Source organism: Peromyscus californicus, unplaced genomic scaffold, assembly GCF_007827085.1.
Source record: "Peromyscus californicus insignis strain IS unplaced genomic scaffold, ASM782708v3 Scaffold_17__1_contigs__length_78620276, whole genome shotgun sequence".
Taxonomy (NCBI): domain Eukaryota; kingdom Metazoa; phylum Chordata; class Mammalia; order Rodentia; family Cricetidae; genus Peromyscus; species Peromyscus californicus.
The window spans coordinates 69,330,218-69,353,288 of NW_026294469.1; the positions used below are offsets into that span (position 1 = coordinate 69,330,218).

Genomic DNA, 23,071 nt, shown 5'->3' on the forward strand with positions numbered 1-23,071 from the left:
ACTGGCCGTTCTTGCAGGGGACCTGGGTTTGATTCCCAGAACCCACATGGTGGCCTCCGTGGGTATTAGGCACATAGCTGGTGCACATGCATTCAGGGAAAACAGATAAAACATTAAGAAATACAGATCCTTTGGTGGTGTGTATAAACTGCCTTTGGAGGCCAGAGGCCAACCTCATTGTCTTTTCTCCAGAGCAGTCTTCTATCTGGCTTCTTTCTGAGTCAGGGTCCTGGGGTTTACCTACTAGGCTGAGCCTGGGGGTTTCCAGATAGCTTGCCATTCTCTATCTCCCCAATGCTGGGATCACAACACATGCCAGCACATGCAGTTTTCCACATGGCTTCTGGAGACAGAACTTTACCAGCGGAGCTATCTTTCTAGTGCCCCACCATCCCCAAATACAAACACTTAACTTCTGTGTTCTGAATGACCATCCACAGCCCTGCAAGCCTTAACTGCTTTCCATAGAAAGAATCTTGAAAGAAGACAGAAAGTAAAGGGCCCTGGCTGAAGGGGCAGGAACACTTTCCATCATAGTGAGCTCTACAAAGCATGCTGCCATGCCTAGATGAGGGGAGATGTAGGTCATGTGACCCATTGCTGTCCAGGAAGTAGAAGTACTGAACAAGAGAGCAGAGCATAAGGAAAGGGTTTATCACAGAGGGGAAGGGAGAAAGTCCTAGAATGGAGTAAGCATAAGGGAGAATGAGAGGGATAACACAGGTCGGTACTTCCCCAAATTCTAAGCAAACTCATTAAAATTAGCTTTAATTAACTCAAATTCAGGCCTTTGTGACTGCTTCTTTACCCTACATCTAAGTTCCAGGAGGTAGTGAGGGGAATCCTGTGGCATTTAGTAAGGAGAAAGCCATCTTTGATGCTCACACCAATACATGTGACACCACTCTTGGTACCATAGGCATGTGGCACAGCTTTATCATTTCCTCACAGCCACAGTGCCATCAATGCTGTGGGCTAACCTCTCCAGTCTGCTCCCTCCTGGGGTGCAGAAGCATAAGGCACTCTTGCTTGCATGATTCTTAACAGCCTGTGGGGTCTTCCCTAGACTTAGGCAGTCAGCTAAGGTTGGCTGCAAGAATTGGGGCGCTCCCACATGAATGCCCATCATGAAGAAACTCAGGCAAACCTTGCTACTATATAGTTTCCACACCTCAGCCCTAGGAGCCCGGGCAAGAGGAAAGGCGCCTACACCCATCCTCGGGACCTGTCTCTGACTAGCTCCCCGCCTTACGGCAGGCCCTGTGGGGGCATTTGTGCTTCTATCTCCCACCACTGAATCCCTAAACTGCTGGAATTTCCCTTAAGAATTATCACTTGGGTCTCAACAGTATTCAGTCCCTCAAAATCAAACCTCTCTGTGCTTACAATATTAGGAAGCAAGTGGAAATCAGTGTGGGTCACATGAGACTCTGCCTCAAAATACATGTGTATACACACACATACAAGTACACACACCTCAGCATTCAAGACAACTGTCCAGATATTAAAAAAAAAAATCTATTGAGAAGCTCAAAAGCCAAGTACCAAACCCTGTGGTTTCTTTATACTAATGATTTAAATCCCAGGTTCCCTTGCAACTTCGAACTATGATTCTAAGCATTTCTGACATGAGAGGCAATGCAGAATGCCTCACACTATAATCTCATTCACACGTCATGAGGGCTGAAGAAAAGTCACCAGAGGCTGGGGGACTCTTACTGAACAGCAGGGACAGCACTGTACTTCCTCTGGTGGAGTCAGTAGTCATGGTGACTCATCAGCCTAAAAGAGCCTCAGGCCTCAGGCGGGAAGACGAGGACAGCATAAAGACCACTGACAGTTTATACAGCCTGACCCATACTCAACAAGCAGAGCTCACCTGAACTCAGACCCACCAGGGATGAGAAGGACGCAGACCCAGGGTCAGCAAATCCCCACCTTCAAGAGTGACAGCAGTCAGGCCAAAGAGAATTCCAGTTTGCTTGGAAAATAACTTTGTAGCATGAAGAAAATGTCCAATGCCATTTTCATATTCTCTGAACAGCTCACATTCCTTTAGGGAGGGACAGCTAACTACTCTTCATTCAGCTTTAAAATGACACTGAAGGAGGGGAGAGGATTGGTGGTGGAATACTTGGGAAATATCACAAAAAAAAAAAAACCAAGATAGAATGTGAAGTTACAACCTAGCCTAGAAATGAAATTATACAAATAGCATAAATAAGCCGGGCGGTGGTGGCGCACGCCTTTAATCCCAGCACTCGGGAGGCAGAGGCAGGAGGATCTCTGTAAGTTCGAGGCCAGCCTGGTCTACAGCGCGAGATCCAGGAAAGGCGCAAAGCTACACAGAGAAACCCTGTCTCGAAAAACAAAAAAAAAACAACCAAAAAAAAAAAACAAATAGCATAAATAACAGATGATGAAAAATAATGTGAAAGAAGCATATTGTTTTGAATTTAGATAGGGTCAAACTATGCAGCCCTGGCTGGCCTGAAATGCATAGAGATCTGCCTGCCTCAGCTTCCAGAATTCTGCGATTAAAGGTGTAAACTACCATGCCTGGCTCACTTGTTTGTTTTTATTTTTTTTTAAGTAAGGTAAAAAACCACCTCTAGAATTATTATAATTTGTTATCCAGGAATATTTATCAGAAGTGCTTTGACTACCAATAAAGAGTGCAAGCAGCCGGGCGGTAGTGGCGCACGCCTTTAATCCCAGCACTCGGGAGGCAGAGCCAGGCGGATCTCTGTGAGTTCGAGGCCAGTCTGGTCTACAGAGCCAGATCCAGGACAGGAACCAATACTACACAGAGAAACCCTGTCTTGAAAAACAAGAGAGTGCAAGAAGGTGAGTCTAGCCTTCCTTCAGCACCATTCTGAGGGGGCCCAGTGCTGGGGTCCAGCCCCGACCTATGCCCCAGCTATCAAAGGGTCCTTGAAGAGGGGAGTGAGGAATTGAGAAATGCTAGGTAGTAAATATAGAATTACATGAAGAAAAAAAGAGACGCAGGATGGCTTCAGGAGGGCCCTGGGTCAATACTCAGCAGCCTCGAGTTTATTTCTAATGGGCTTTTTATATACTAGAAAGGGAGAGGCAAAAGACCTCCCTCTTTCAAGATCAAAGTACAACCAAGTGTAGACCCTTCAAAACACCTGGTAACCACACCCCACAGCAAAGCATCTTGTGATTAGGCCTTGAAGTATAATATGCCTTTGTACCCTACTATGCAGCCTTGGAGAGCAATATAAACTTTGGCTCTTTGACCTTGAGTCAAACCACAAGTTAGAATCTTTGTGGGCTCTCACACATTCCCTGGTGGCGATTTCTCTGCCTGGGCTGTGTGCTCAGCCTGCTAGGAAGAGGTGGAGCACCCCATGATCTGCCTTCACCCAAACGAGAGGAAAATGCATCATCTGAGGCCGAGATTAAATTCAGAGTAGTCATTTTTCTTTATATTGTTTGGAATTAAAAACGTATTAAATTGATCCATTATGAAGATTCTATTCTCTACGTTGTGTGATTCAGACCATGTCTATATCTTAAGGCTATGAAACAATTTTTGTAATTGTAATAACAAAACAAATTATTGACTTTAAGTTAAGAAAATTGTTGCTTGAATGACTAAATATTCAACCAAAACAAAACAAATCTCTCTCTAAATTGTGTCATATACAACTTGCTCATTTCCACAGGTTAATGAACTCTCTGGAGCTATGCTATGTTGGTGCTTGTCTTTCATTTCTATTTTTTTAAGCCTTTATTTGGGGCTTAAGAAAAAGTGCCTGAAATGCACTTTAGCAGCTACGTGACTATGTGACACAGTTAGTGTAAGCCATCAACATTACCACAATGCGAAAAATATACTTCACATCAGCACCAATGGCAAAATCAACAGAAATCTGGTCATGTGGTTTAAATGCTAAGTTTTAGTTCTAGGTTTAGACCCTTAAGTCTGTCCATTAACACTCAGGTCACTTAAGTTAGAACATTAGTCTAAAAGAATGTGTATATTCAATGCCATCATAGTAAGTCACACCTCAAACAGACTAGTTTATTCTATTTATTATGTACAAAATACAGGGAAAGAGGCAGAAGACAAAAATCACTCTTTGGATTAGCCTCTCACTAAGGGCAGTGACACACCTGCTGAGTGAGAGTTAGGCGACACCCTTGCCAGTAGTTCCTTTCTCTAGGTGACAACTTGGCAGTAGCTTGGTAGTGGCAGTGGTGGGAGATGGAAAGCCACACTGAGGGCTTTGAGTACTGAAATCCATGTATAGTTGTCTATGGAAGATGGATGCTATCCTATGGTGTGTTCAACTCACCTACCAGTGGAGCTGTCTGCATATCTGTGCACAAATCACTATTCATTCACCAAGCAACATGGCATGCTTAACACTAGAGGGGAATGTATGATCATGTGGCCTAAGAGCCTTTCCCATCAAAGACAAATACTATTACATACTCACCATTAGACTCTTTTAAATACACCTTTCATTCATTTATGCAACGAAACCATTATGCAATGGTTATTAAAGGAAAGAAAATAAGCAAGGTGAACTCAAATGGACAGAGATCTAGGCTAGTTACAGTAAAGGGCTGCATATGTAAGCACATTACATGTATTAGCAGACAGTTTCCCAGTGTGAGGGAAGAAAATCACTATACAGAGAAAGGAAACTACCAACAAACCCTGTAAACCTGAGCTAGACTGGAAGTATGTCTGAATCTACTAGAATTAGTATACATAAATAAAAAAATATAATTAAATGCATGTATACACACCCATCCACTCACTTAACCATCCATTAAATCATCTATATATCCATCTACATATCCAACCCCTTCTTCTGTCTGTTACAAGAGCCTGACACAGCACACCTCAATAGCAATGGCCATGTTCCACTCCCAGAACTTAACTTCTAAAAACCATTCTTTGATGAAAGGAATTTAGGACAACCACAGAGCTAAGACAAAGAAGATACAAGATGAGCCAGATACATCTTTAGTGGAAGAACAAAACATAGTCAGGATGGTTCTCTCATAGTAATAGGACACAAAACCTGCTTAAAAGGTTCCCACAGGCCAAAGGAAGGAGAAAATGAGCAGCAATCCAATAAAGTAACAGATCACATAATTCCCCAAATAAGAGCAAACCACAATTCACACAGGAACACACAGGCAGAGCCTGGTACCCAGCAGCAAGTGCTCACTGTCCTTGTACCCCATTCCATTCTCTCTACTTCCAGAGTGCTTCTAGAAGCTTGCATGGTATTTCTGGTTTTTCTAAGTTTATTAAGGTACACAATATTTTGGGGAACACAATACCACCACATTTCCTCTCTTTTTGTCTAAAATTTAAAAAAGGCTTATAACTAATACAAGAAAAACTATCCAATAAGTATATACAATATATACAGTCAAGATTACATTAACAATGTCTAGATGTGGTCACTATATCTACAACTACTATAAACCATGTTTGCAAGAGTCATTTTTATTTCTTATTTTAACTCTTTGTTCAGCTGTCCAGCATCTATCAGCTGTGTGAGAAGCATGGGATACAAGAATGTGCACAGCACAGCTCCTGCCTCCATGACATTGAAAACCTTACTGACGGCAGGGGTAAGTAAATAAATAGTTGTCCTGGACTGACTCATCTTCAACCAGCATTTACTAAGGAGCTAGCTTGTGCAGAGTGCCAGAAATGCCAGAATGAATGGATAATCCAAGCCAAGAAACTGTGGTAGAAGGCACGGAATAATCACAGGTCTACACAAGTGTGTAGCTAAACGGCCCTCAAGCTTAGACAGGCAAAGCAAGCCCTCCTAGAGAGGCAGTGAGAGTGAGGAGAGGAGGGATGGATGGATAGAAGGACTCACAGCATACAGCAAAGAGGCTACTGCTTACCATCACAGCAATGATAAACATTTGAACAGTTTCAGGAGGGAACAGACCTTATCACACCTGCACTTCCTCTTCAGAGAGAATAGTATACACTACTGTGAAAATATGTTAAGAGTTCTCTGCACAATGAGCTGCAGGCTTCTGGACCCGTGGAAAGGCTATTTCCTCAGTGGCTCGGCAGGAACAGATACCCTATGGCCTGCCCAGAGCCTGGCTCTGTGCCATAGAAGGAGTCTTTCCCCAATCCGTAGAGTGAATGAGGAAGGCAACAGAAGGCAGGCAGAGAGGTACACATGATCAACAGAACCCCACTCCACCCAGTGGTCTTTGGCAGGGAATCATTGATAAGCCAAGGGCCCTCCTTTTTAATTTACTGCTTGCTCAAAATCCTCTTCAGCCAAGTCTGCTTCTGAACCTACAGCATGTGTGTGACCTGTTGATTATGGGAGGGAGGTGGGGGGGGGGTGGGGGGAGAACTTCCATTCACATAATAAGGGGACAGGGGAGGGTGGGCACAGAAAGCCATCCAGGTCAGTATCAGATGCTCACAGAAATCTTCTGGCCTGAGAAAAGGTGGCATCATGAGATGCCTCTGAGATCATGGGTGACAGAAAAGGCTCACGCCCACTCTTCCTCTTTAACAACATGGCACCTCCCCCACCCACTGCACTGCACCCCACAAACAGGTTTGAGAATTGTCCTGACTTACTCTCAGACCAGGCCATCAGAAATATGTCACAATGATCTGGGAGAAAAAAAACTTACTTTTGCCAGAAATATGAAAAATAAATATATCACAAGTTCCTAACAGTTTTTAGGGCCTCAGGGTAAGGAATCAAAGAGTCCAATAAATGAATATAATAATGAAATTGTCTACCTGCTTAAAGTAAAATTCTCTGCTATGAATTTAGGTTACAGATAATTTTGTACTTGGGCATAAGGAAACAATACCAAATATATTCTTACTTAACATAGACATATACACAGCAAGTGCTTCTTATTCAGAATGTTATGCAGAACTAGGCATTTAAAATAACACATTTCTTATGAAGGGCAATTCCTTTATAGTCAAATTCATATTTAAAGGAATTCAGAGACAACAACATTTGCACTTTAGATGTTTCTATGTGCTTGCAGAGCATGTCTCAGCTGGCATCAGGACTGCGCTTTTCCTGTTTTCCTTAAGTTGTAAGTGTATGCTCACAATGCAGACAAAGCTGTGTGTGTGGCTGTGATGCCACAGTGTGCCAGGCACAGTGCTTGGTGACCTGGGTATCAGTGCAGCCCAAGCAGGTGTGCTGTGTCTTATTTATGTGCTACTAGAGGGCCTTATGGTTGGCTTGATCATGACTCATATTTTCCTGGTGAGGCTTGGAAACACTATGGTTTGTTAATATTAGTAACAGTTGTGAAGAAGCTATCCAAGTCTCTATCCATGAGACCGGCTGCAACACTAGGTTCTTCCCATACAGCTCTTAGTGAAGTAGAGCAGCACACATTAAATTGGAGACTATATTACTCAAGAAAGCAGCTATTAGAAAAACAAAGGGGTTCTATGATGGTATGCAACTACAAGAAAGACAAAAGCAAGCTATTCTAATGTAATATTTTACTATAGATCAAGAGGAGTCTTAAAATATTAATAAATGGCCCTTTTTAAAATAAAAAAGCCATTTTCCAAAACTGCCTTGGCATTTCAACTGGGAATGTATACCGCAGCTGACTCTATTTTGTTCTATTGTCTGAAAATGCCTTTGCAACAATCCAGATAACGAGAGGCAGCTCCAATTCCTGTAATGGCACATGTCACCTGTCTCTCTGTCAATGGGACATCTGAAAGCATCTTTTTATTAGAAACACAAATCAATATGCCCGAGGGACTACAATAACTGCTTGAAGCAATTTGTATTATCATTTCATCCTTGATGCTCTTGCTCTGAGCAGCTTATTATTATGAACGGCATGAAAATGGCAACCTGTCACGATTGATTTCCTTAACCTTCTCTAAGAATTTTTCCCTCTTAAATGTAATCAAGTATCATCTTATTAAATACATCTAAGGCTAGGTTTTATAAAGTAGTCCATTACTCAAGCTGTAGTCCTTGTAATTTAAACTTTCACCAAATTTCATTGTAAAGTTGCTTAGTAATAAAAACTTTTTATTTGTTCAAAGGTTTATAACTTCCAAATATGAAAAGAGTCGATCTCCAGAGTGAGCTCTATGATTAGGGAGTTTTCCTCCATCAGGAAAAGTAGAACAATATCCCTGTCTGGAGATCATGCTGTACTTTTAACTCCTGTAACCCCCTGAAATAAGTGTAGAGCTGTTTCCCAGGTATAGCATGAGAGTGCACAAAGAAATTTGAAGAAATCACAAAGAATACATCAGTTATATTAGTCAGAGTCACTCTGCTTACAGACATGCTAACTGACAGGATTGTTCCCGAGTAGAGCTTACCTCTAATGTGCACCAGAATCCCACAGGGGGCTGAAGCCCTTTGTTTCTGACTCAGGAAGTCTGACCCAGGAGTTTGCCTTGCCAGGTCCTACATGGGGACAGGCACTCCCATCAGTGGGGCCGCACTTCACAGTCCGGGCAAGCTGAAGCAATGGCAGACATCCCATGCCACAGAAGGAGGGATGTCAGGTCAGCAGCTAGGCATGGTTTATCTACAGTTTAACACCAAGAAAATGCACAAAGTCTCGAATATTTGATATCCATAATCACAGAGAAGAGAAAGGAACTGGAGGTGTCTAGGCCTAAGCTTGTGTCTCAGAGCAGTCAGATTATTCTCCCTACTTCTCACATGCCATACCAGGTTGTAGGACTGGCTTAAAGTATTTTTAAGCTACTAGAAAGAAAACAAAAAAACATACAAACAAACAAAAGGTGACAAAACAAAGAGAAATTAGCCAAAGACAGTGCAGATATTATGCTAACTAAGGCAAACAGCAAGTTTAAGAATAGATTTCTGAAGCTATCAATGAAATTGGGTGAATATTCAATGTCCACCTGCTCAGCTCTGCAGATACGCCAGCATAAGTGGGAAAGCTGACACTCTGACCTGAATCCAGGGAGAAAGCGCCTGCTGGGAGCTGGTGCCCTTCTAGGCACAGAAGAAAGACCTCCTGGAACAGCCTCACGGAGCCCGGCAGATTAACACACCTTTGGGAATTGATGGGGGGAGGTCTGCATACAAGAAAGGTCTAAGGGAGGTCACTAGGGATGACCTCTGAGGGTACTGGTGGGTGTGTACTGGAGGGTGTGCATCATGTCTCTGCTAGAGCCACAGGTGTGCATTAAATCTCTGCTAACACATGGAACACATTACAAACTCTCCTTTGTGACAAGGCTTGGAAGTTAATTGTCATTTCACAGAATCTAGAATCACCTGCGAGATGGGCCTTTGAGCATGCCTGTGGGGTATTATTTTGATAGACTTGTGGTGGGAAGACCTGCACACTATGGGTGACACCATTCAATGGTGAGGCCCTGGGTTGTGTAAGCAAAGGAAGGGAGCTGAGAAGCAGCTCTCTCTGCATTTTGACTGTGGAAGTAACATGATTAGCCTCAAGCTCTTGAGATCAGCCTTTCTCAGCCAGGATGAACTGTATACTCCAAACTGGGAGCCAAAATAAACCCTTTCTACCCTAGGTTGATTTGGTCAGGGTATTTTATCACAGCAACTGAAAATGAGCTAAGCTGGATTATAGTTTTACTCACAAAGCATAAGTCACAGACAGAACCCTATGAGAGCCACACCCATGGCAGAAGACAGTCAAATGATGCCGCAGGTATCAACGAAGTACCACGGGAGCAACAGAGGTGGAAGCACACAGAGGAGACAAATGTGGGGGAACCTCACCTGTCAAGCAGTAGCATAGCTGGTAAACTTACACTGTGAAAGTCTCTAAGCCACTGAGGAGAGACGGAGTTGAAGGCTTCCTGGGATAATAAAACTGAAGAAATGCAAATTCATGCAATGCTAGTCCTATGCCCTTGTTTGCCAGCAACAATGGCTGGAAAACACATTTATTTTAGGAGGTGAAAAGGCAAGATGGCTCCTCAAAACATTCACAGGTTTGTAATCTGGACACCACTGTACCTCCACCCCACACTTCCTCTTCCTGGCTGTACTCCGCCTCATTACCAAGTGCAGCCTTACTTCCCTTGGCAGATATGCCGAAGACGACCATTTTCAGCGTTCCTTCCTCTTTTAGAGGACTTATACTCTCCAGCCACAAGAGGCTTCTGGGCCGCTGTCTGCATAGTTACCTATCACCTGCTGGTCCTCCTCTAGAATTGCAGTCCTCTCCTCCAGATACCTGTTCCTATCAATCTAGAGCCTTGGATAAACCCGATGCCCATCTGTTGGTGTCATGAGCTGAGGTTCTTATGCATGGGATGATAAAAGGCCTTTGTTTATCTCTACTCCATCATTGTCATGGAATTCTAAGAAGAGTTATATCCTTAGAACTGCTCAACAGTGTCAAAGGTGAGTGGCTAGGCTTTAATCTAACCTGGCCCTTTGAGGAAGTGTGGTAAGCCCTGACCAAGTTCCCTGTCAACTCTGCTACTGCACCAGCTGTTAGGATTCACTCGTATCTCGTCAAGGTTGGTATTCCTGTACCACCTTCAATCTCAGAAGCCCAAAACAGTTCTACAAGTTGGCATGGTTTTCCCATGTGTACACCATAATGAAGGCAGGAGGTCAACTAAACCACAAGAGAGTGGCCAGATAACACTATGCAGTTTTCTTCTAAGTGCTCAACTTCACATGAACAGGGACCCGTGGATGCTTGCACGAGGTCTGTTTTTTCAGGAGATGAGTCTTTCCTCCTTCTCCTCCTCCTCCTCCTCCTCCTCGTTCTCCTTCCTTCTCCTCCTCTTCTTCTTCTTCCCCCTCCCAGCCTCCGCCCCAAAACAGGGTTTCTCTGTGTAGTTTTGGTGCCTGTCCTGAATCTCGCTCTGTAGACCAGACTGGCCTCGAACTCACAGAGATCTGACTGGCTCTGCCTCCCGAGTGCTGGGATTAAAGGTGTGCGCCACCACCGCCCGGCGAGTATCCTCCTTCTTGATCAATGCCCTTTACCCTCGCTGAAAGCATTACCAGGACTATGACACTGAGTTTTCTCACCAGAAAAAAAATCAAATCAATAAACTATTTCTCTTATAGTTTAACTTTTCCCCTTAATTTCTTCTCCCTTGCTCACTCCCTCTCCTCTCTCCTCTCTCTCCTTCTCTTCCTCTCTTCTTCCTTCTTCCTCCTTCCTCTTCTTCAGCTTCCTTAATTAACATGACTTCTCCCTCATCTGGGATCATGGTCATAGCATGTTAGCCTCCGTTCCCTTAACCCTGACCCAGGCCTGCAGCATGAAAGCCATACCCTGCTGTGCCCTTAAGTTTCTCTAACCCTGAGGACCCATAGCTGAATCTCTGCAACTACTGAAATGACTCAACTGGACCAATATTTTTCAGACTTCTAAATATACTAACCTACTAAACCCTGTGGGGCGTTTACCCACCAACCCCACAGTTCCCCAGAGTCTTCTTGAGTGTGAGCAGCAGGAAATATTAGATAGAAGGATTTATTGCGGAGAATATCGCGGAGATAAACAGATAGAAAATAAAGGATAGCCTCGAGAGGGCCTGGAACCTTTTCCAACAGGCCCCGACTGTCTCTGCCCCAGGGTTTTTATAGAGACGCCAAGGGATGGAGCAAAAGACCTCCTTCCCCAGCACAGTCAAGTGCAGACCATCTCAGACACCTGCACTCAGGCCCGTGGTCTAATCATCCTCTATGCGGACCTGCTGGGGAAAGCCACGAGGAACCCGAGAACGGGCTCCCATAAACCCCTTCTTCTATCTCAGTGAATCCTGCAATCTTCACCAACACTTACTGCTTGTTCTGCTGGATAAATGCTCTCTTCACCCAACTTTCTTTTCCTTCATTATTTCCTCCTTCTGTTTAACTTTGGAAACAAACAGTCTTTGGGATTCTACTTTTTTTCCCCACCAGCCACAAGACTCCAAGAAAATGTCATCCATGAGAACACTGTAAGTGTACTAATAAGTGCTCAATAGATATTTCCAACTCTCCCACCGGATCATAGGACAGGATTGTACTTTCCTGATACCTTGAACTCAGATGAGACCATTTAATTGCTTTGGCCAATGAAATTAGTCCTATTAGCCATTCATTGGTAAAAGCCATTAAGAGTGAGTGTATGAGATGCCAGTCCTATCCTAGTGGTCATGGGATTGGGCTGTCAAGGTAGGTCCCTGAGGTAACCATGATGAGCAAGTCAGATGGAGTTAGACACAAAATATGTGTGGGACTGCTACAGAGGCCACCATGGTTTTGTAGCCTATTATCTGGCATGGGTTAGCTCATTGTGACTGGGAACCACTTACTCACTTATTCAGAATTATGTATCTTTCAAAGGACAGCTACTCTGCTAGCAATGAGCTCCATAGCTAAATCTCAGCTATCACCCTGTTAATCAAGATCCTATGCTTAGGATCACTGTCAGAAATCAGAGTTCAAGATACAGCTGTTTGCTAGAAACCCAGTAAATGAAACCCAGTAAAACAGGAAACTGACCTGATTTCCCTCTGAAATGTTTACTTTTGTTGCACTAGTCCGCTCTGAAGGCTAAAAGCTACGGAACACTGGATTCAGTTTTTGGGAAGTTTCACACAAACGGTAAACACTTGTTTCTGCCTCCTGTTCTGTAATATCCCATGTTCTTTTTCATTTAACATATATCACACCAAGCAATTCCTGAAAAAATCCTAGCTGTTTTGTCCACTGAGCCTATCTGGAGTCCTTTCCCAAGTCTTACTCTTATAAAACTAGCACTGAGCACTTGGAAAGATTTCACTGCATATGTAAACACATAGAATTTCTTTCTCTCTTGAATAAATGCACCATTTACAAAAATCTGTCTGACCATCAAGCCTGAGAAATAAGCCCCTCAGGAATCTGTCAGTAGGCTCCGCTGCAGCAAGCATGCCCTCCTGAGCACTCAGTGCCCCAGGAGTCAGCCCCACTGGCACATGACCTTCAGGCAACTACTGTGTGGAGGTGCAAACTCAGATGGGAAGGAGCAGGTGTCCGTGAAAGACCAGAGGTCGAAGTGAGCACACAGAAGTGACAAACTTGGGGTAAGACTATAAAATCCCTAAGATCAGACTTTAGAAAATCTTAAAATTTTAAGATGAATGATTTTAGAAAAAGATTCCAAGAACTATCCATAGTGTACTAAGTGCTCTGCAGACCTCAGCTGTCACTGCCATGAGTGTGGCTAAAAGGGGAGTGGACTGAGAAGGCCCAGGGTGGGGCCAGCTGAAGAGCACTTTTACATCAGCCTGTAAGGGTTCTAATGTAACCCTGGAACACGAAAGTCATATCCTAACACCAAGAAAACTAGGATATTTCAAACCCACAAAAGAAGGGGTACTTCAGAGAAGGCTCACATCGCTGACTAAAAGCACTTGATGCTCTTATAGAGGAGTCCGGTTTGCTTCCCAGCATCCACATGTTGGCTGACAAGTTCCCTAACTTCAGTTCTAGGGGAACTGCTGTGCCCACAGAGGCCAGAAGAGGGTATCAGATCCCCTGGGACTAGACTTACAGATGGTTATGGGAGCTGGGAACTGAACAGGGCCCTCTAGTAGTGTGGCCCTTGAGCCCTCCCTTTAGTTCCAGCTGCTTAGGCTGTCTACATATGAATCACAAGTTTTTTAAAAATGGAAATGAGGACTGAGATTGAAAATATTTCATGTCAGAGAACATTAGGGAATGGAACACAGCTGAGTGTGGTGATGCACACCTTTAAACCCAACACTCTAGAAGGGAGATCAGCCCTGTGAGTTTAAAGCCAGCCTGGTCTACATAGCAAGTTCCAGGCCGGCCAAAGCTACACAGTGAGACCCTATCAATAGCAACACAGCATCCACCGAGCACTTGTTAGGTATCAAGTTCTTTATTAAAAGCAACACTTATAGGATCTGATTCTCAACCACATGTGGGCACCATCTCCAGTTTACAAATATGAAAATTAAGAAGCATAATGAAACTGTTTGCTCAAAGCCTAGAACCTGGTCCATGGCAAAACCTATAACCTTCCTCAGCTGACAAAGCTCAAGCGCCAGAGTTCCTAACTTATAAGTCTCATAACTTATCTGAACCACAATGAGCCACATGAAACATGTGCAGAGAATAAAGTGGATAAACTGTAGACAATAAAAAACAAGATGTAAGTCAGACTGAAGAATAAGGTGGAATTTGAAAGTCTGATTAAAAGGTAACTTTTAAGATGTTAAACTTACTGCTTACAGTTAAATTTATCCTCAATCACCATAAACACCAGAGTGAAAACACAGGAGAGAAAGCTCTTGAAGTTGCATGTGCATTGGAGTATTCTTTCTGTTCTCTTGAGGAGACAATAATCTTACTTCTTTGAAAATGTAGAAATATGGGCATCATTCTATAACTAGCTTACTGAATTGAAATACTGAGATCAATTTAACATAACTTTAGTTCTATTGCTGAAGTAGTGACTAAGGTATATTTGATAGCCTAAATAGAGTTGCTAAATAAATCTAAAGAGAAGTTTCTCATCATCAGAGTTAGAATTCATACTGAAATTCCAGTAGTATGCACATACCCATACAAGTGCACACACTTGATATCACTGAATTTTAATTGAACATTGGCAAGCTTCTATCACATATGCACATTTTCATCATTCATAGCTCTGTTGGATTACTACTGTCTTCCTATCTATCTATCTATCTATCTATCTATCTATCTATCTATCTATCTATCAATCTAGTTATTAAACAGAGTCACACACAAACACACAAAGACTCCTAACTGATCAGGAAAGCTGGGGGAGATTCTCTGGCAGGCCTCACTTCTCTCAACAAGCTTGGGGGTAATCCACTGTAGTGGAGATGGCCATGCACTGGGGCTATGAGGCTTTTCTGTTTTGTTTGTTTTGATTTGGTTTTGAGACAGGCTCTTAGCTATGAAACCCACTATGCAGCCCAGGATGGCCTTGAACTTACGATCTTCCACCTGCCTCAACTTCCTATATGGTGGACTTAAAGACATAGGCACTACACTTGGCTTACTTTCTTATTTTTTTGGAGGGCTATTTTAAAAACAGCTCTTAGCTGAAGACATGGATGATATCACACCAGACATGTACATATATTTCTAAGGGCATATTTCATTTCTAGTGCTTAGTAGAAAACTTCCCAGCAAAACAACAACATTCACTATTAGTAACCTGCAGAGTAAGGCAAGATCTGTGAGAACTGTTAGTTTTATTTAAATATGTGTTACATTACAAGTAAATAAGCATAAACCAAACAGTAAGAGTTTCTCATTTAACTGTACTGTAGAACACAGAGTTCATTATGAACAATGAATCAGTCACACAGCAAATACTTAAAATTCACACTGACTTTGGGCATGATTTCACGTATACACACATATGTTGATTGCATAAGTGATAATTTTAGGAATGTTACCAGGAGTTTTTAGGCTTTCAATATGCTTCTGAAATGAAAGAAACAACCTGGATATAACTACTATTATCAAGATAAATAATATAAAAGATTAATAGATTATTTTAAAAATAAACAATCAACATAAAGAACACAAACCACAAAATAAACTTAAGATGAGAAACCAAGAATTAACTGCCCAATATAAGGCACATAAAACTCGGATGAGGCAGACAATGCTTGATGAGAATGCATACAAACATAAGGACTCATTACAAGTTACCAGCAATTGAGTCTATTTTTCACATTACATATTATGCTACATAAATGAGCTATTCAGCACTACATAGACTTTCTTACTGAAATGAAAAAGCAAGTTCATGAAAGCAGTCACTCCTTAATCTAGCCTACCTTATTTTTTGGATTGGATGTGTTCATTACACTTCGAGTCTCTTTTCCAGTATAAATGACAACACCTATTACAGTACCTGCAAAAACACGAAAGTGGTCCTTATAGCAATACTTGAAAGCAGAGATAACACTTTCTAATTAATCGTCTTGATGGAAAATATATTATACTGCTTGAGCTTATACACATTTACCCAACAGTCTATTTGATTTGGCTAGTTCAAGGAAATTTAACCTTAACTTTTAAAAAAGACTTAGAGGTAAAATGATTTGTTAAACAATACAAATTTGCCTGTACAGAACATTTAAAAACTGTACTAATGTTTGTTTTCCTGTCAACAGGAGTGACATGGCTTTTCCTTACTGTCCACCGAGACAGTACTGGTTCAGGTTAAACTGGCATCAAAAGGCTGTCCCTATTCCTGACTGACAACACTGGTGGACCTCCAACAGGACAGGAGACCCCGCTCTCTGGCCTGAGTGCATCGCTGGGCACGCAGGGCGAGGAAGTGCCTCGGCTGCTGTTTCCGTCGCGCGTCTTCAACAACTGGTCCTCTACCAGGATACTGCTGAGTGGAGCCCTGGGCTAGCATGTGCTGGGGCCTAATCCACGCTTAGCACCCCAAAAACCAACTAGGCAAACAAACAAAGACTCACCAGAAATATAATTTTAAAATATTTGATTTCAGATTTAGAAGCTACTCATTTCTTTAATGGATGTCTATAAAAGTTTGGTTGTCTAAGTTTATAGGTAAAAAAGATGTAGTACTTTTTCAACGTAAGAAAATGATCATCTGTATGTTAAAAGGCTGAGAGCATTCATATACAGACTGCAAAAACTAAAAACCATGGAATCTCTACATTACATCTATACCACTTGTAGTCCTAATTTTGTCTTTAAAATTCAAAATTCCTGATACTGAAAAATACAAAGTAGAAAGATATTATATTCATATGCACATAAATTACTGAAATTAACAATCCCACCAAAATTAACTCTTAAAAATTATATAAAAAACTGTTTTGCTTCAGAGGCAGAGGAAGAAAGCTTGTAAGTGGAATACACAGCAAGAACCTCCCTCACCAAGAACACCACCACTCCCAATACCTACAACCCTAGATGTGCCATTAGCATGTGCAACTCAGCAAACTCTAAGTCGGGACTCATGGGGTAAATATGCACTACTATGGTTCCATCTGAGCACTAACAGCAGCATGTGGCACATGAGGTCATTTCAGCTTAGCTTCATCGAGCTAGGAAGGGCAGACCCACACAGGCCTCAGCAGCAGTACGCAGCACAGAGGCTGTAGAGCCTGTAGTCCTCGCTGAGCACCACAGTGAAGCCAAGTTCTGGAAAGGTGTGATTGGCTAACAAGGGGTGTGGAGCTCTTTAGTGTATAGGATATTAAAACTATCAAACTCTCACACATAACAGTTCATACCACAGAATTGTTTCAATATTAATAAGGCTAAATGTGAAATATAGACTGATCAATATTTTTTCCTATCTGCCAATTTAACTTCTTCAAATGTAAAATTGCCATTAATGTTGAATAATACAATTCCACAACAATGCAACTTAACATCAGCAGAACAAACAAGTGTCAGAGAAGCCTTCAGAATGATCCTTCAAGCTTAAAACCCTGTCCTAAAAACCAAGGCAGATTCTGAGCAATGTAGATTCTAGGCTGGTGTAATTTACAGTACTCAAATTAAACAAAGAAATGCAAGACTAACAAGAAACATGGCATACACAACACAATTCCTGAAGTTAGAGTTGTGCAACATTTAACATTTGCTAAAGGCTCTCATTGTATTCTCTCATTTGATGGTTGCTGAAAATGACTACTCAGTGAAATTAGCTTAAGTGCATTGTTGTTCTGAGCCTCGTGCTTTTTAATTACTCAGAATTGCTTGAATGAGTCCAGTGCCATACAAGACTCTCTGCTCTCTTGGACAAGAGTATGCATGTATAGAATGGTGTAGACTCAGACCCAGTACACCCTGGAGAAAGCAGCACGGAAAGGGGAGAAGATGCCAGTCTTGACACTGAGCCATGAGAAGACAAGAATGACCTACTCTTGCACTACGGCAGATAAATAGAAGACAAAAATAGGACAGATGCCAAATGTGTTTAGATTTCGAAGGGAGGGGACATGTAAGTACAAGAATTTTCATATTTTAATCCATATTTTTAGTGAAAAACCAAGCTACCCTTCTGGCTCCAAACTGAGAAAGTTCAGTAGATTCTGAAGAATGCTTGCATGTTAAACCCACAGCCACAAAGAAATTCCTAACAGGTGGGTACCATGTAACAAAATCCCTAAGGGCAATGGGATACAATGTCTAGAAGTGAACCAAAATTTAGGTTCAGTTTGCAGCAAGACAATATTTTAAGGCTTATGAGTACTTAGCCCTGAAAGTTAAGGATTATACCCCTCTGGTCAAAATCTACATCTTTGATTTGACTAAAGTCATCTAAAAACCACTGTAAAGATTCAGATGCTAACTGTCCCAAGCAAGGCTAGTAGAAGCATGACACACTTGACTACTGACTAGAAACCCAGGCCCTACTGGCTGGCCTCTAGGGGGTGAGTCTGAAGATCCATTATACTTTGATTGGAGGAGGTCAGTTATAAATGCTTTGACTATACTATGGCCTCCCTGCTATCCATATATCTAAATTTCATAAAATGCCAGTTTCAAATTAATAGTTGAGTTATATTTTAAAGCAAATAACTTTTCTATGAAAACTAAAAGTGCTAACAGCAACAACCTTAGGGGGAAAGGTATTCTTCATATAAATGTGTAACATATATGACCACTAAATGTAATCACTCAAGTCAAACTAACTACTCTCCTTAATTTTATTTTTTTATTTTTTATTTTTTATTTTTTTTTGGTTTTTCGAGACAGGGTTTCTCTGTGTAGCTTTGCGCCTTTCCTGGAACTCACTTGGTAGTCCAGGCTGGCCTCGAACTCACAGAGATCCGCCTGGCTCTGCCTCCCGAGTGCTGGGATTAAAGGCGTGCGCCACCACCGCCCGGCTTTCTCCTTAATTTTAAATGATTGGAGTCTTAAAAATTTTCAGCTGCCACCTTTTAACCAGAGGTGACAACATGTGAACTTACTCATCAACTAATGTTTATAAACTGATAATCATTTTAGGTGATCTGGAAAAAATTACATACAGATGCAAAATAAGGTGAGGCCTTTAAACAAACTGACTAGTGGCTTTAAGCTAATGGAAAGGGGGATGCCTACACAAATAAAACAAGACAAAAACCCAGACAGAAAGTCAAAGAGTTAGCATGCATTCTGTGTATGGATGAAAGATCTGTTAGCCAAAGTGTAGACCAAATATTGGTGATGCTTCCAGAACCTAAAAAAATAATATAAAGACAAGCATTAGGACCATGATCACCAGCCAGGACCTGACTACCAGTCTTTACAGATGCTCACTGATAAGGAAGCTTCACAACCAGGTCCAAGAGGTAGAAAATGGGTAGCACAAAGGATATAATCACGTGCTATTCAAGCACCAGGTGCATACTGACTGGAGCAAACAACAGGCCGAGCCTTGAGAACTGCTATTTACACAGTAAAAATGCATTACCAGGAAAATAAATTAAAAGCCAAGTAAAAGAAAATATGCCTTCATTTTTTTTTCTTCTTTTAGTATTAGTAAACTATACCAAATGCCTCTAAATGTTTCCAAATGTTCACTCTCAGTTTATGCATTTTCCACAATACTTCCACCACTCCTGGAAGCCCCATCTGCATGTATGCTACACCATGCTCTAGAGGCAGAGCTCCTGGACAATCCAATCTGTGCATATACATTCTTATACATTGCTTCAGAAAGGCTTGCTTTTAGGTTTAGAGCAACTCCACGTAGGAACTTGATCTGCTTTTTCAAGCAGTGGTTCTCAACCTGTGGGTTGAGACTCCTTTTACAGGGGTCACCTAAGACCATCAGAAAACAGATATTTATATTCTAATTCAAAACAGTAGCAAAATTGCAGTTATGAAGTAGCAAAGAAATGGTTTTATGGTTGGGGGTCACTACAACATGAGGAACTGTATTGAAGGGTCACAGCATTAGGAAGGTTGAGAACCAGTCATTTAAAGGAATAGTGTTCTCTGAGTCAATAGGGCAGCCTGGAGTGGTCTCTTTGGTCACCTGACACCTTATTGCTCTCTGTAACTTGAATTGCTAGTCCCATACTGTTAAAACTCTATGACAGGGCAGAAGGTCAGAAATAACTTCATTCAAAGAGCTTCTCTGGGCCTAGAAAGGCACAATGGCACAGTACTTCACTATTACGTGCTAGGCCATGATACATAGGAATGGCAGCACAGCTTTAAAAAAAAAAAAAAGTGCCATGAAGTCTCCCAAACATGGCTGCCTAAACACGAGCTGAACAAGGGGACACCAACAACAGACATGCTAGTGGGAAGGTTCTCAAGGCCTAAACCCTAGACAAAGAACTCTAGGAGAGGAATGAACACTGCGAGTAGAAGAAGGAAGTCGGCCCCAGGAAAGAGCACACCGATTAAGTTATCCAACACCAAATGGTCAGACCTGAAAACATACACATACAACTAATAGTATATGGACTAAGCAGATTGTGTTTATATTTACAAACACACACACATACACATAGTATATGTGCAACAACAAAGAAAAAGAGGATATGAATTTGAAAGGGGAAGAGGAATTCATGCAAAGGTTTAGAGGGAAGAAGGGGAAGGGGAAGTGATATAATTATAATCTAATTTTTAAAGGTGCTATCTTGAATTCAGTTAAAAAGAATTTTAAACCTGTGACCAGTTACAGACAGATAAGGACCCTCTGGTTACTTCTGGTAGTCTGAGACTTGCAACACTCCTAAAGACCTATGTTTTTAAATATAGTAGGAACTGTGTTAAAGCATAACAGCATTAGGAAGGCTGAGAACCACTGCTTTAGAACATCCTCTAAGAGCTCAACCACCCCATTCAACCCAGTACTACAAGGGACAGCAAATACGAAAGGCTGAGAGGTGACAGACATTATGATGCCTCCATTAGTATCTCTGCTGTAGAAGTATTCATGTAGCAGCTACTGCATGCCAAGGTCATTTTGAAAATGAAAGTCAAACAGAAAAACTATGTCCAGGAAATTCTACAGGACATCTCAGAAGCCTTAAGCTCAAGTTGCTTCTATTTCCCAGGAGAAAGGCCACAAATCAATAGTACTATGATTTGATGTCAACAGTCTAATACATATTTAAAACAGAAACAAAGAACAAAACATGAAGTATTTAAAAAGAGAATCTTTTAATCCCTTAATGAGTCTTAATTTAACACTATAAATAGAATGATTAATGACAGAACATTTTAAATTCTGTCCAAACAGGTGCTTCTATGTCCCATACTGCAGACGCTCTATTATCAATGGATGGTAAGCTCAGAGACCACACGTGCACTCCAACCCTGGGTGGATGCCATACAGCTCTGGCCTGTGCACACAGGGGCATTTGAGGGGAACAACCAATAGTGGCATCACCTCACTGAACTGGAACAGGGCTCGTCAGTCTGTAAGGGTCAGGAAAGTGAGGGGAGGGGAGGGCTTCCAGAGATGCCATGAGCCCCTTTCTACGGTGAATTCAAAGACCCTGAACCTGTGCTCTCTCTCTCCAGAGCTAAGCACCTGGCATTCCCACCTCTGAGATATCTTCATGGAAAAACATCTTTACTTCTCTATCTACAATTTTACAAATATATGTGGGTATCAAAACATCAAACATTACAAGTGAACACTTTCAAGATTCTCACAATTTGCCTCCATGTTTGTTTTTAAAATATGAAATATCATAAAATTTTCATATTCTATCTCTAAAGCGTGAGTATCTGTAGTTCTCCAGGGCTGTGTGTGTAAAGAGGACCGATTTAAACAAAGGATCACAGAACTTCCTTCCTGCCTGATATTCCCCTTCCCCAACACATCCACACATCTGGGGCCAGGCACACTGGCACCTCAGCCTTCTTCTTCAGGGCACTGTGTCCTCTAAGTACTAGGCCTTCTCCCAGCTGTCTTTGGACAGGAATACTCCCACAACTGTCCTGTCATCCACCGCACCTGGTCCCACCTGCCTGTGTATTTCTTTAATGCTTTTTAAACATCTCTTTTGCAGAGAGGTCTTCTGTATTTCATGTCTCTAAGGTTCTTGGCTGACATACTTTCTTAGGACATGGTACTTTTTGTGGTACTTAGTATAGCTAAAATTATATGAACCATTTTCTTAAAGCTTTTCCTACCCACCAAAGCTGCCTATTGACATGTTCCGCTTCATTCTAGTAGTGTGACGGGAGAACTGACATCCTACTCAAAACTGCTGAGTGCTCCTTAAGTGTCCCTAGGTTCCTATCTCCTCCAGCATCCTTTTCCCTGTGCTTTCTGACACCGAGCTTCATGCATGGTACCTTCCTTAAGATCAATTAACTTCTTCTAATACCATCACTGATGTCAACCTACTTCTGACCAGGTGGTGAAACCTTATATTTCCAATATACCTCATAGAAATTTACTTGTAAAACTGTCATCTTAAGTAACCTCCTCTTTAACCACTAGGAGTATGCCACTGTCTTCCATTTTCTCTCCAACAACATTCAGATCTTCCCTGCTTCTAAAGCCCTGGCTAGTGCTATCTCTTCTGGCCTGTATGACTTCATCTAATCCGGTACTCTCCTACATTACCCCAGCCAGGCTTTTCTAGGTTTTGTCAGCTAGACAAAAAGTAGGTAAGAACCATCAAAAATTATTACTAGTCTCCCAGCCCTCCTGTGACCCCCCCTCATCAAAGCACACTAGTATACATCAAGTAACATATGTCAAACATAGAAAAATGGCCCTTGCTCCACCACAATGGCTGTACCAACACTCTCATACTTCTGGCCTTGTTCTGCCATGGGAGAATAGTAGCCCCGGCTTCGACACAGACTCTCAAGACTATCTCCTGGCTTCTCAACCAGCATTCTCTAAATACCACAGGAAGTTTAGGAAAGCTGTTTTAGAATACCTAGACAGGACTAACATCCTTTGTCTGTGAGACATGCAGGGACACTTCTCCCTTACCTGATGCAACAATGGTGCTTGCCCACAATGTGTTTTCTATACTGAGACTTTCATGAATGGGAGGATCACTGTCTTCCTGTTCAGGGAGAAAAAAAAAACAAAACAAAGCTAGAAA

The 23,071-nt window shown here is 41.9% G+C and overlaps 1 protein-coding gene across 6 annotated transcripts in view; it reads right to left on the bottom strand.

Annotated features, from left to right (window-relative positions):
- Nucleotides 1–23,071, bottom strand: part of Atp9b (ATPase phospholipid transporting 9B (putative)) — a 242,264-nt gene that overhangs the window by 108,045 nt on the left and 111,148 nt on the right. For 5 of the 6 annotated variants that reach the window (XM_052742665.1, XM_052742669.1, XM_052742666.1 and 2 more), the window contains exons 10-11: nucleotides 22,957–23,032; nucleotides 15,839–15,915 (exon numbers count right to left, since the gene is read on the bottom strand). The exons of the other annotated variant lie outside the window; for it this stretch is intronic. In XM_052742665.1, coding sequence (XP_052598625.1) covers nucleotides 15,839–15,915; nucleotides 22,957–23,032 — 153 coding nt within the window. The remainder of the gene's footprint in view (nucleotides 1–15,838; nucleotides 15,916–22,956; nucleotides 23,033–23,071) is intronic. 6 annotated transcript variants of the gene reach the window in all.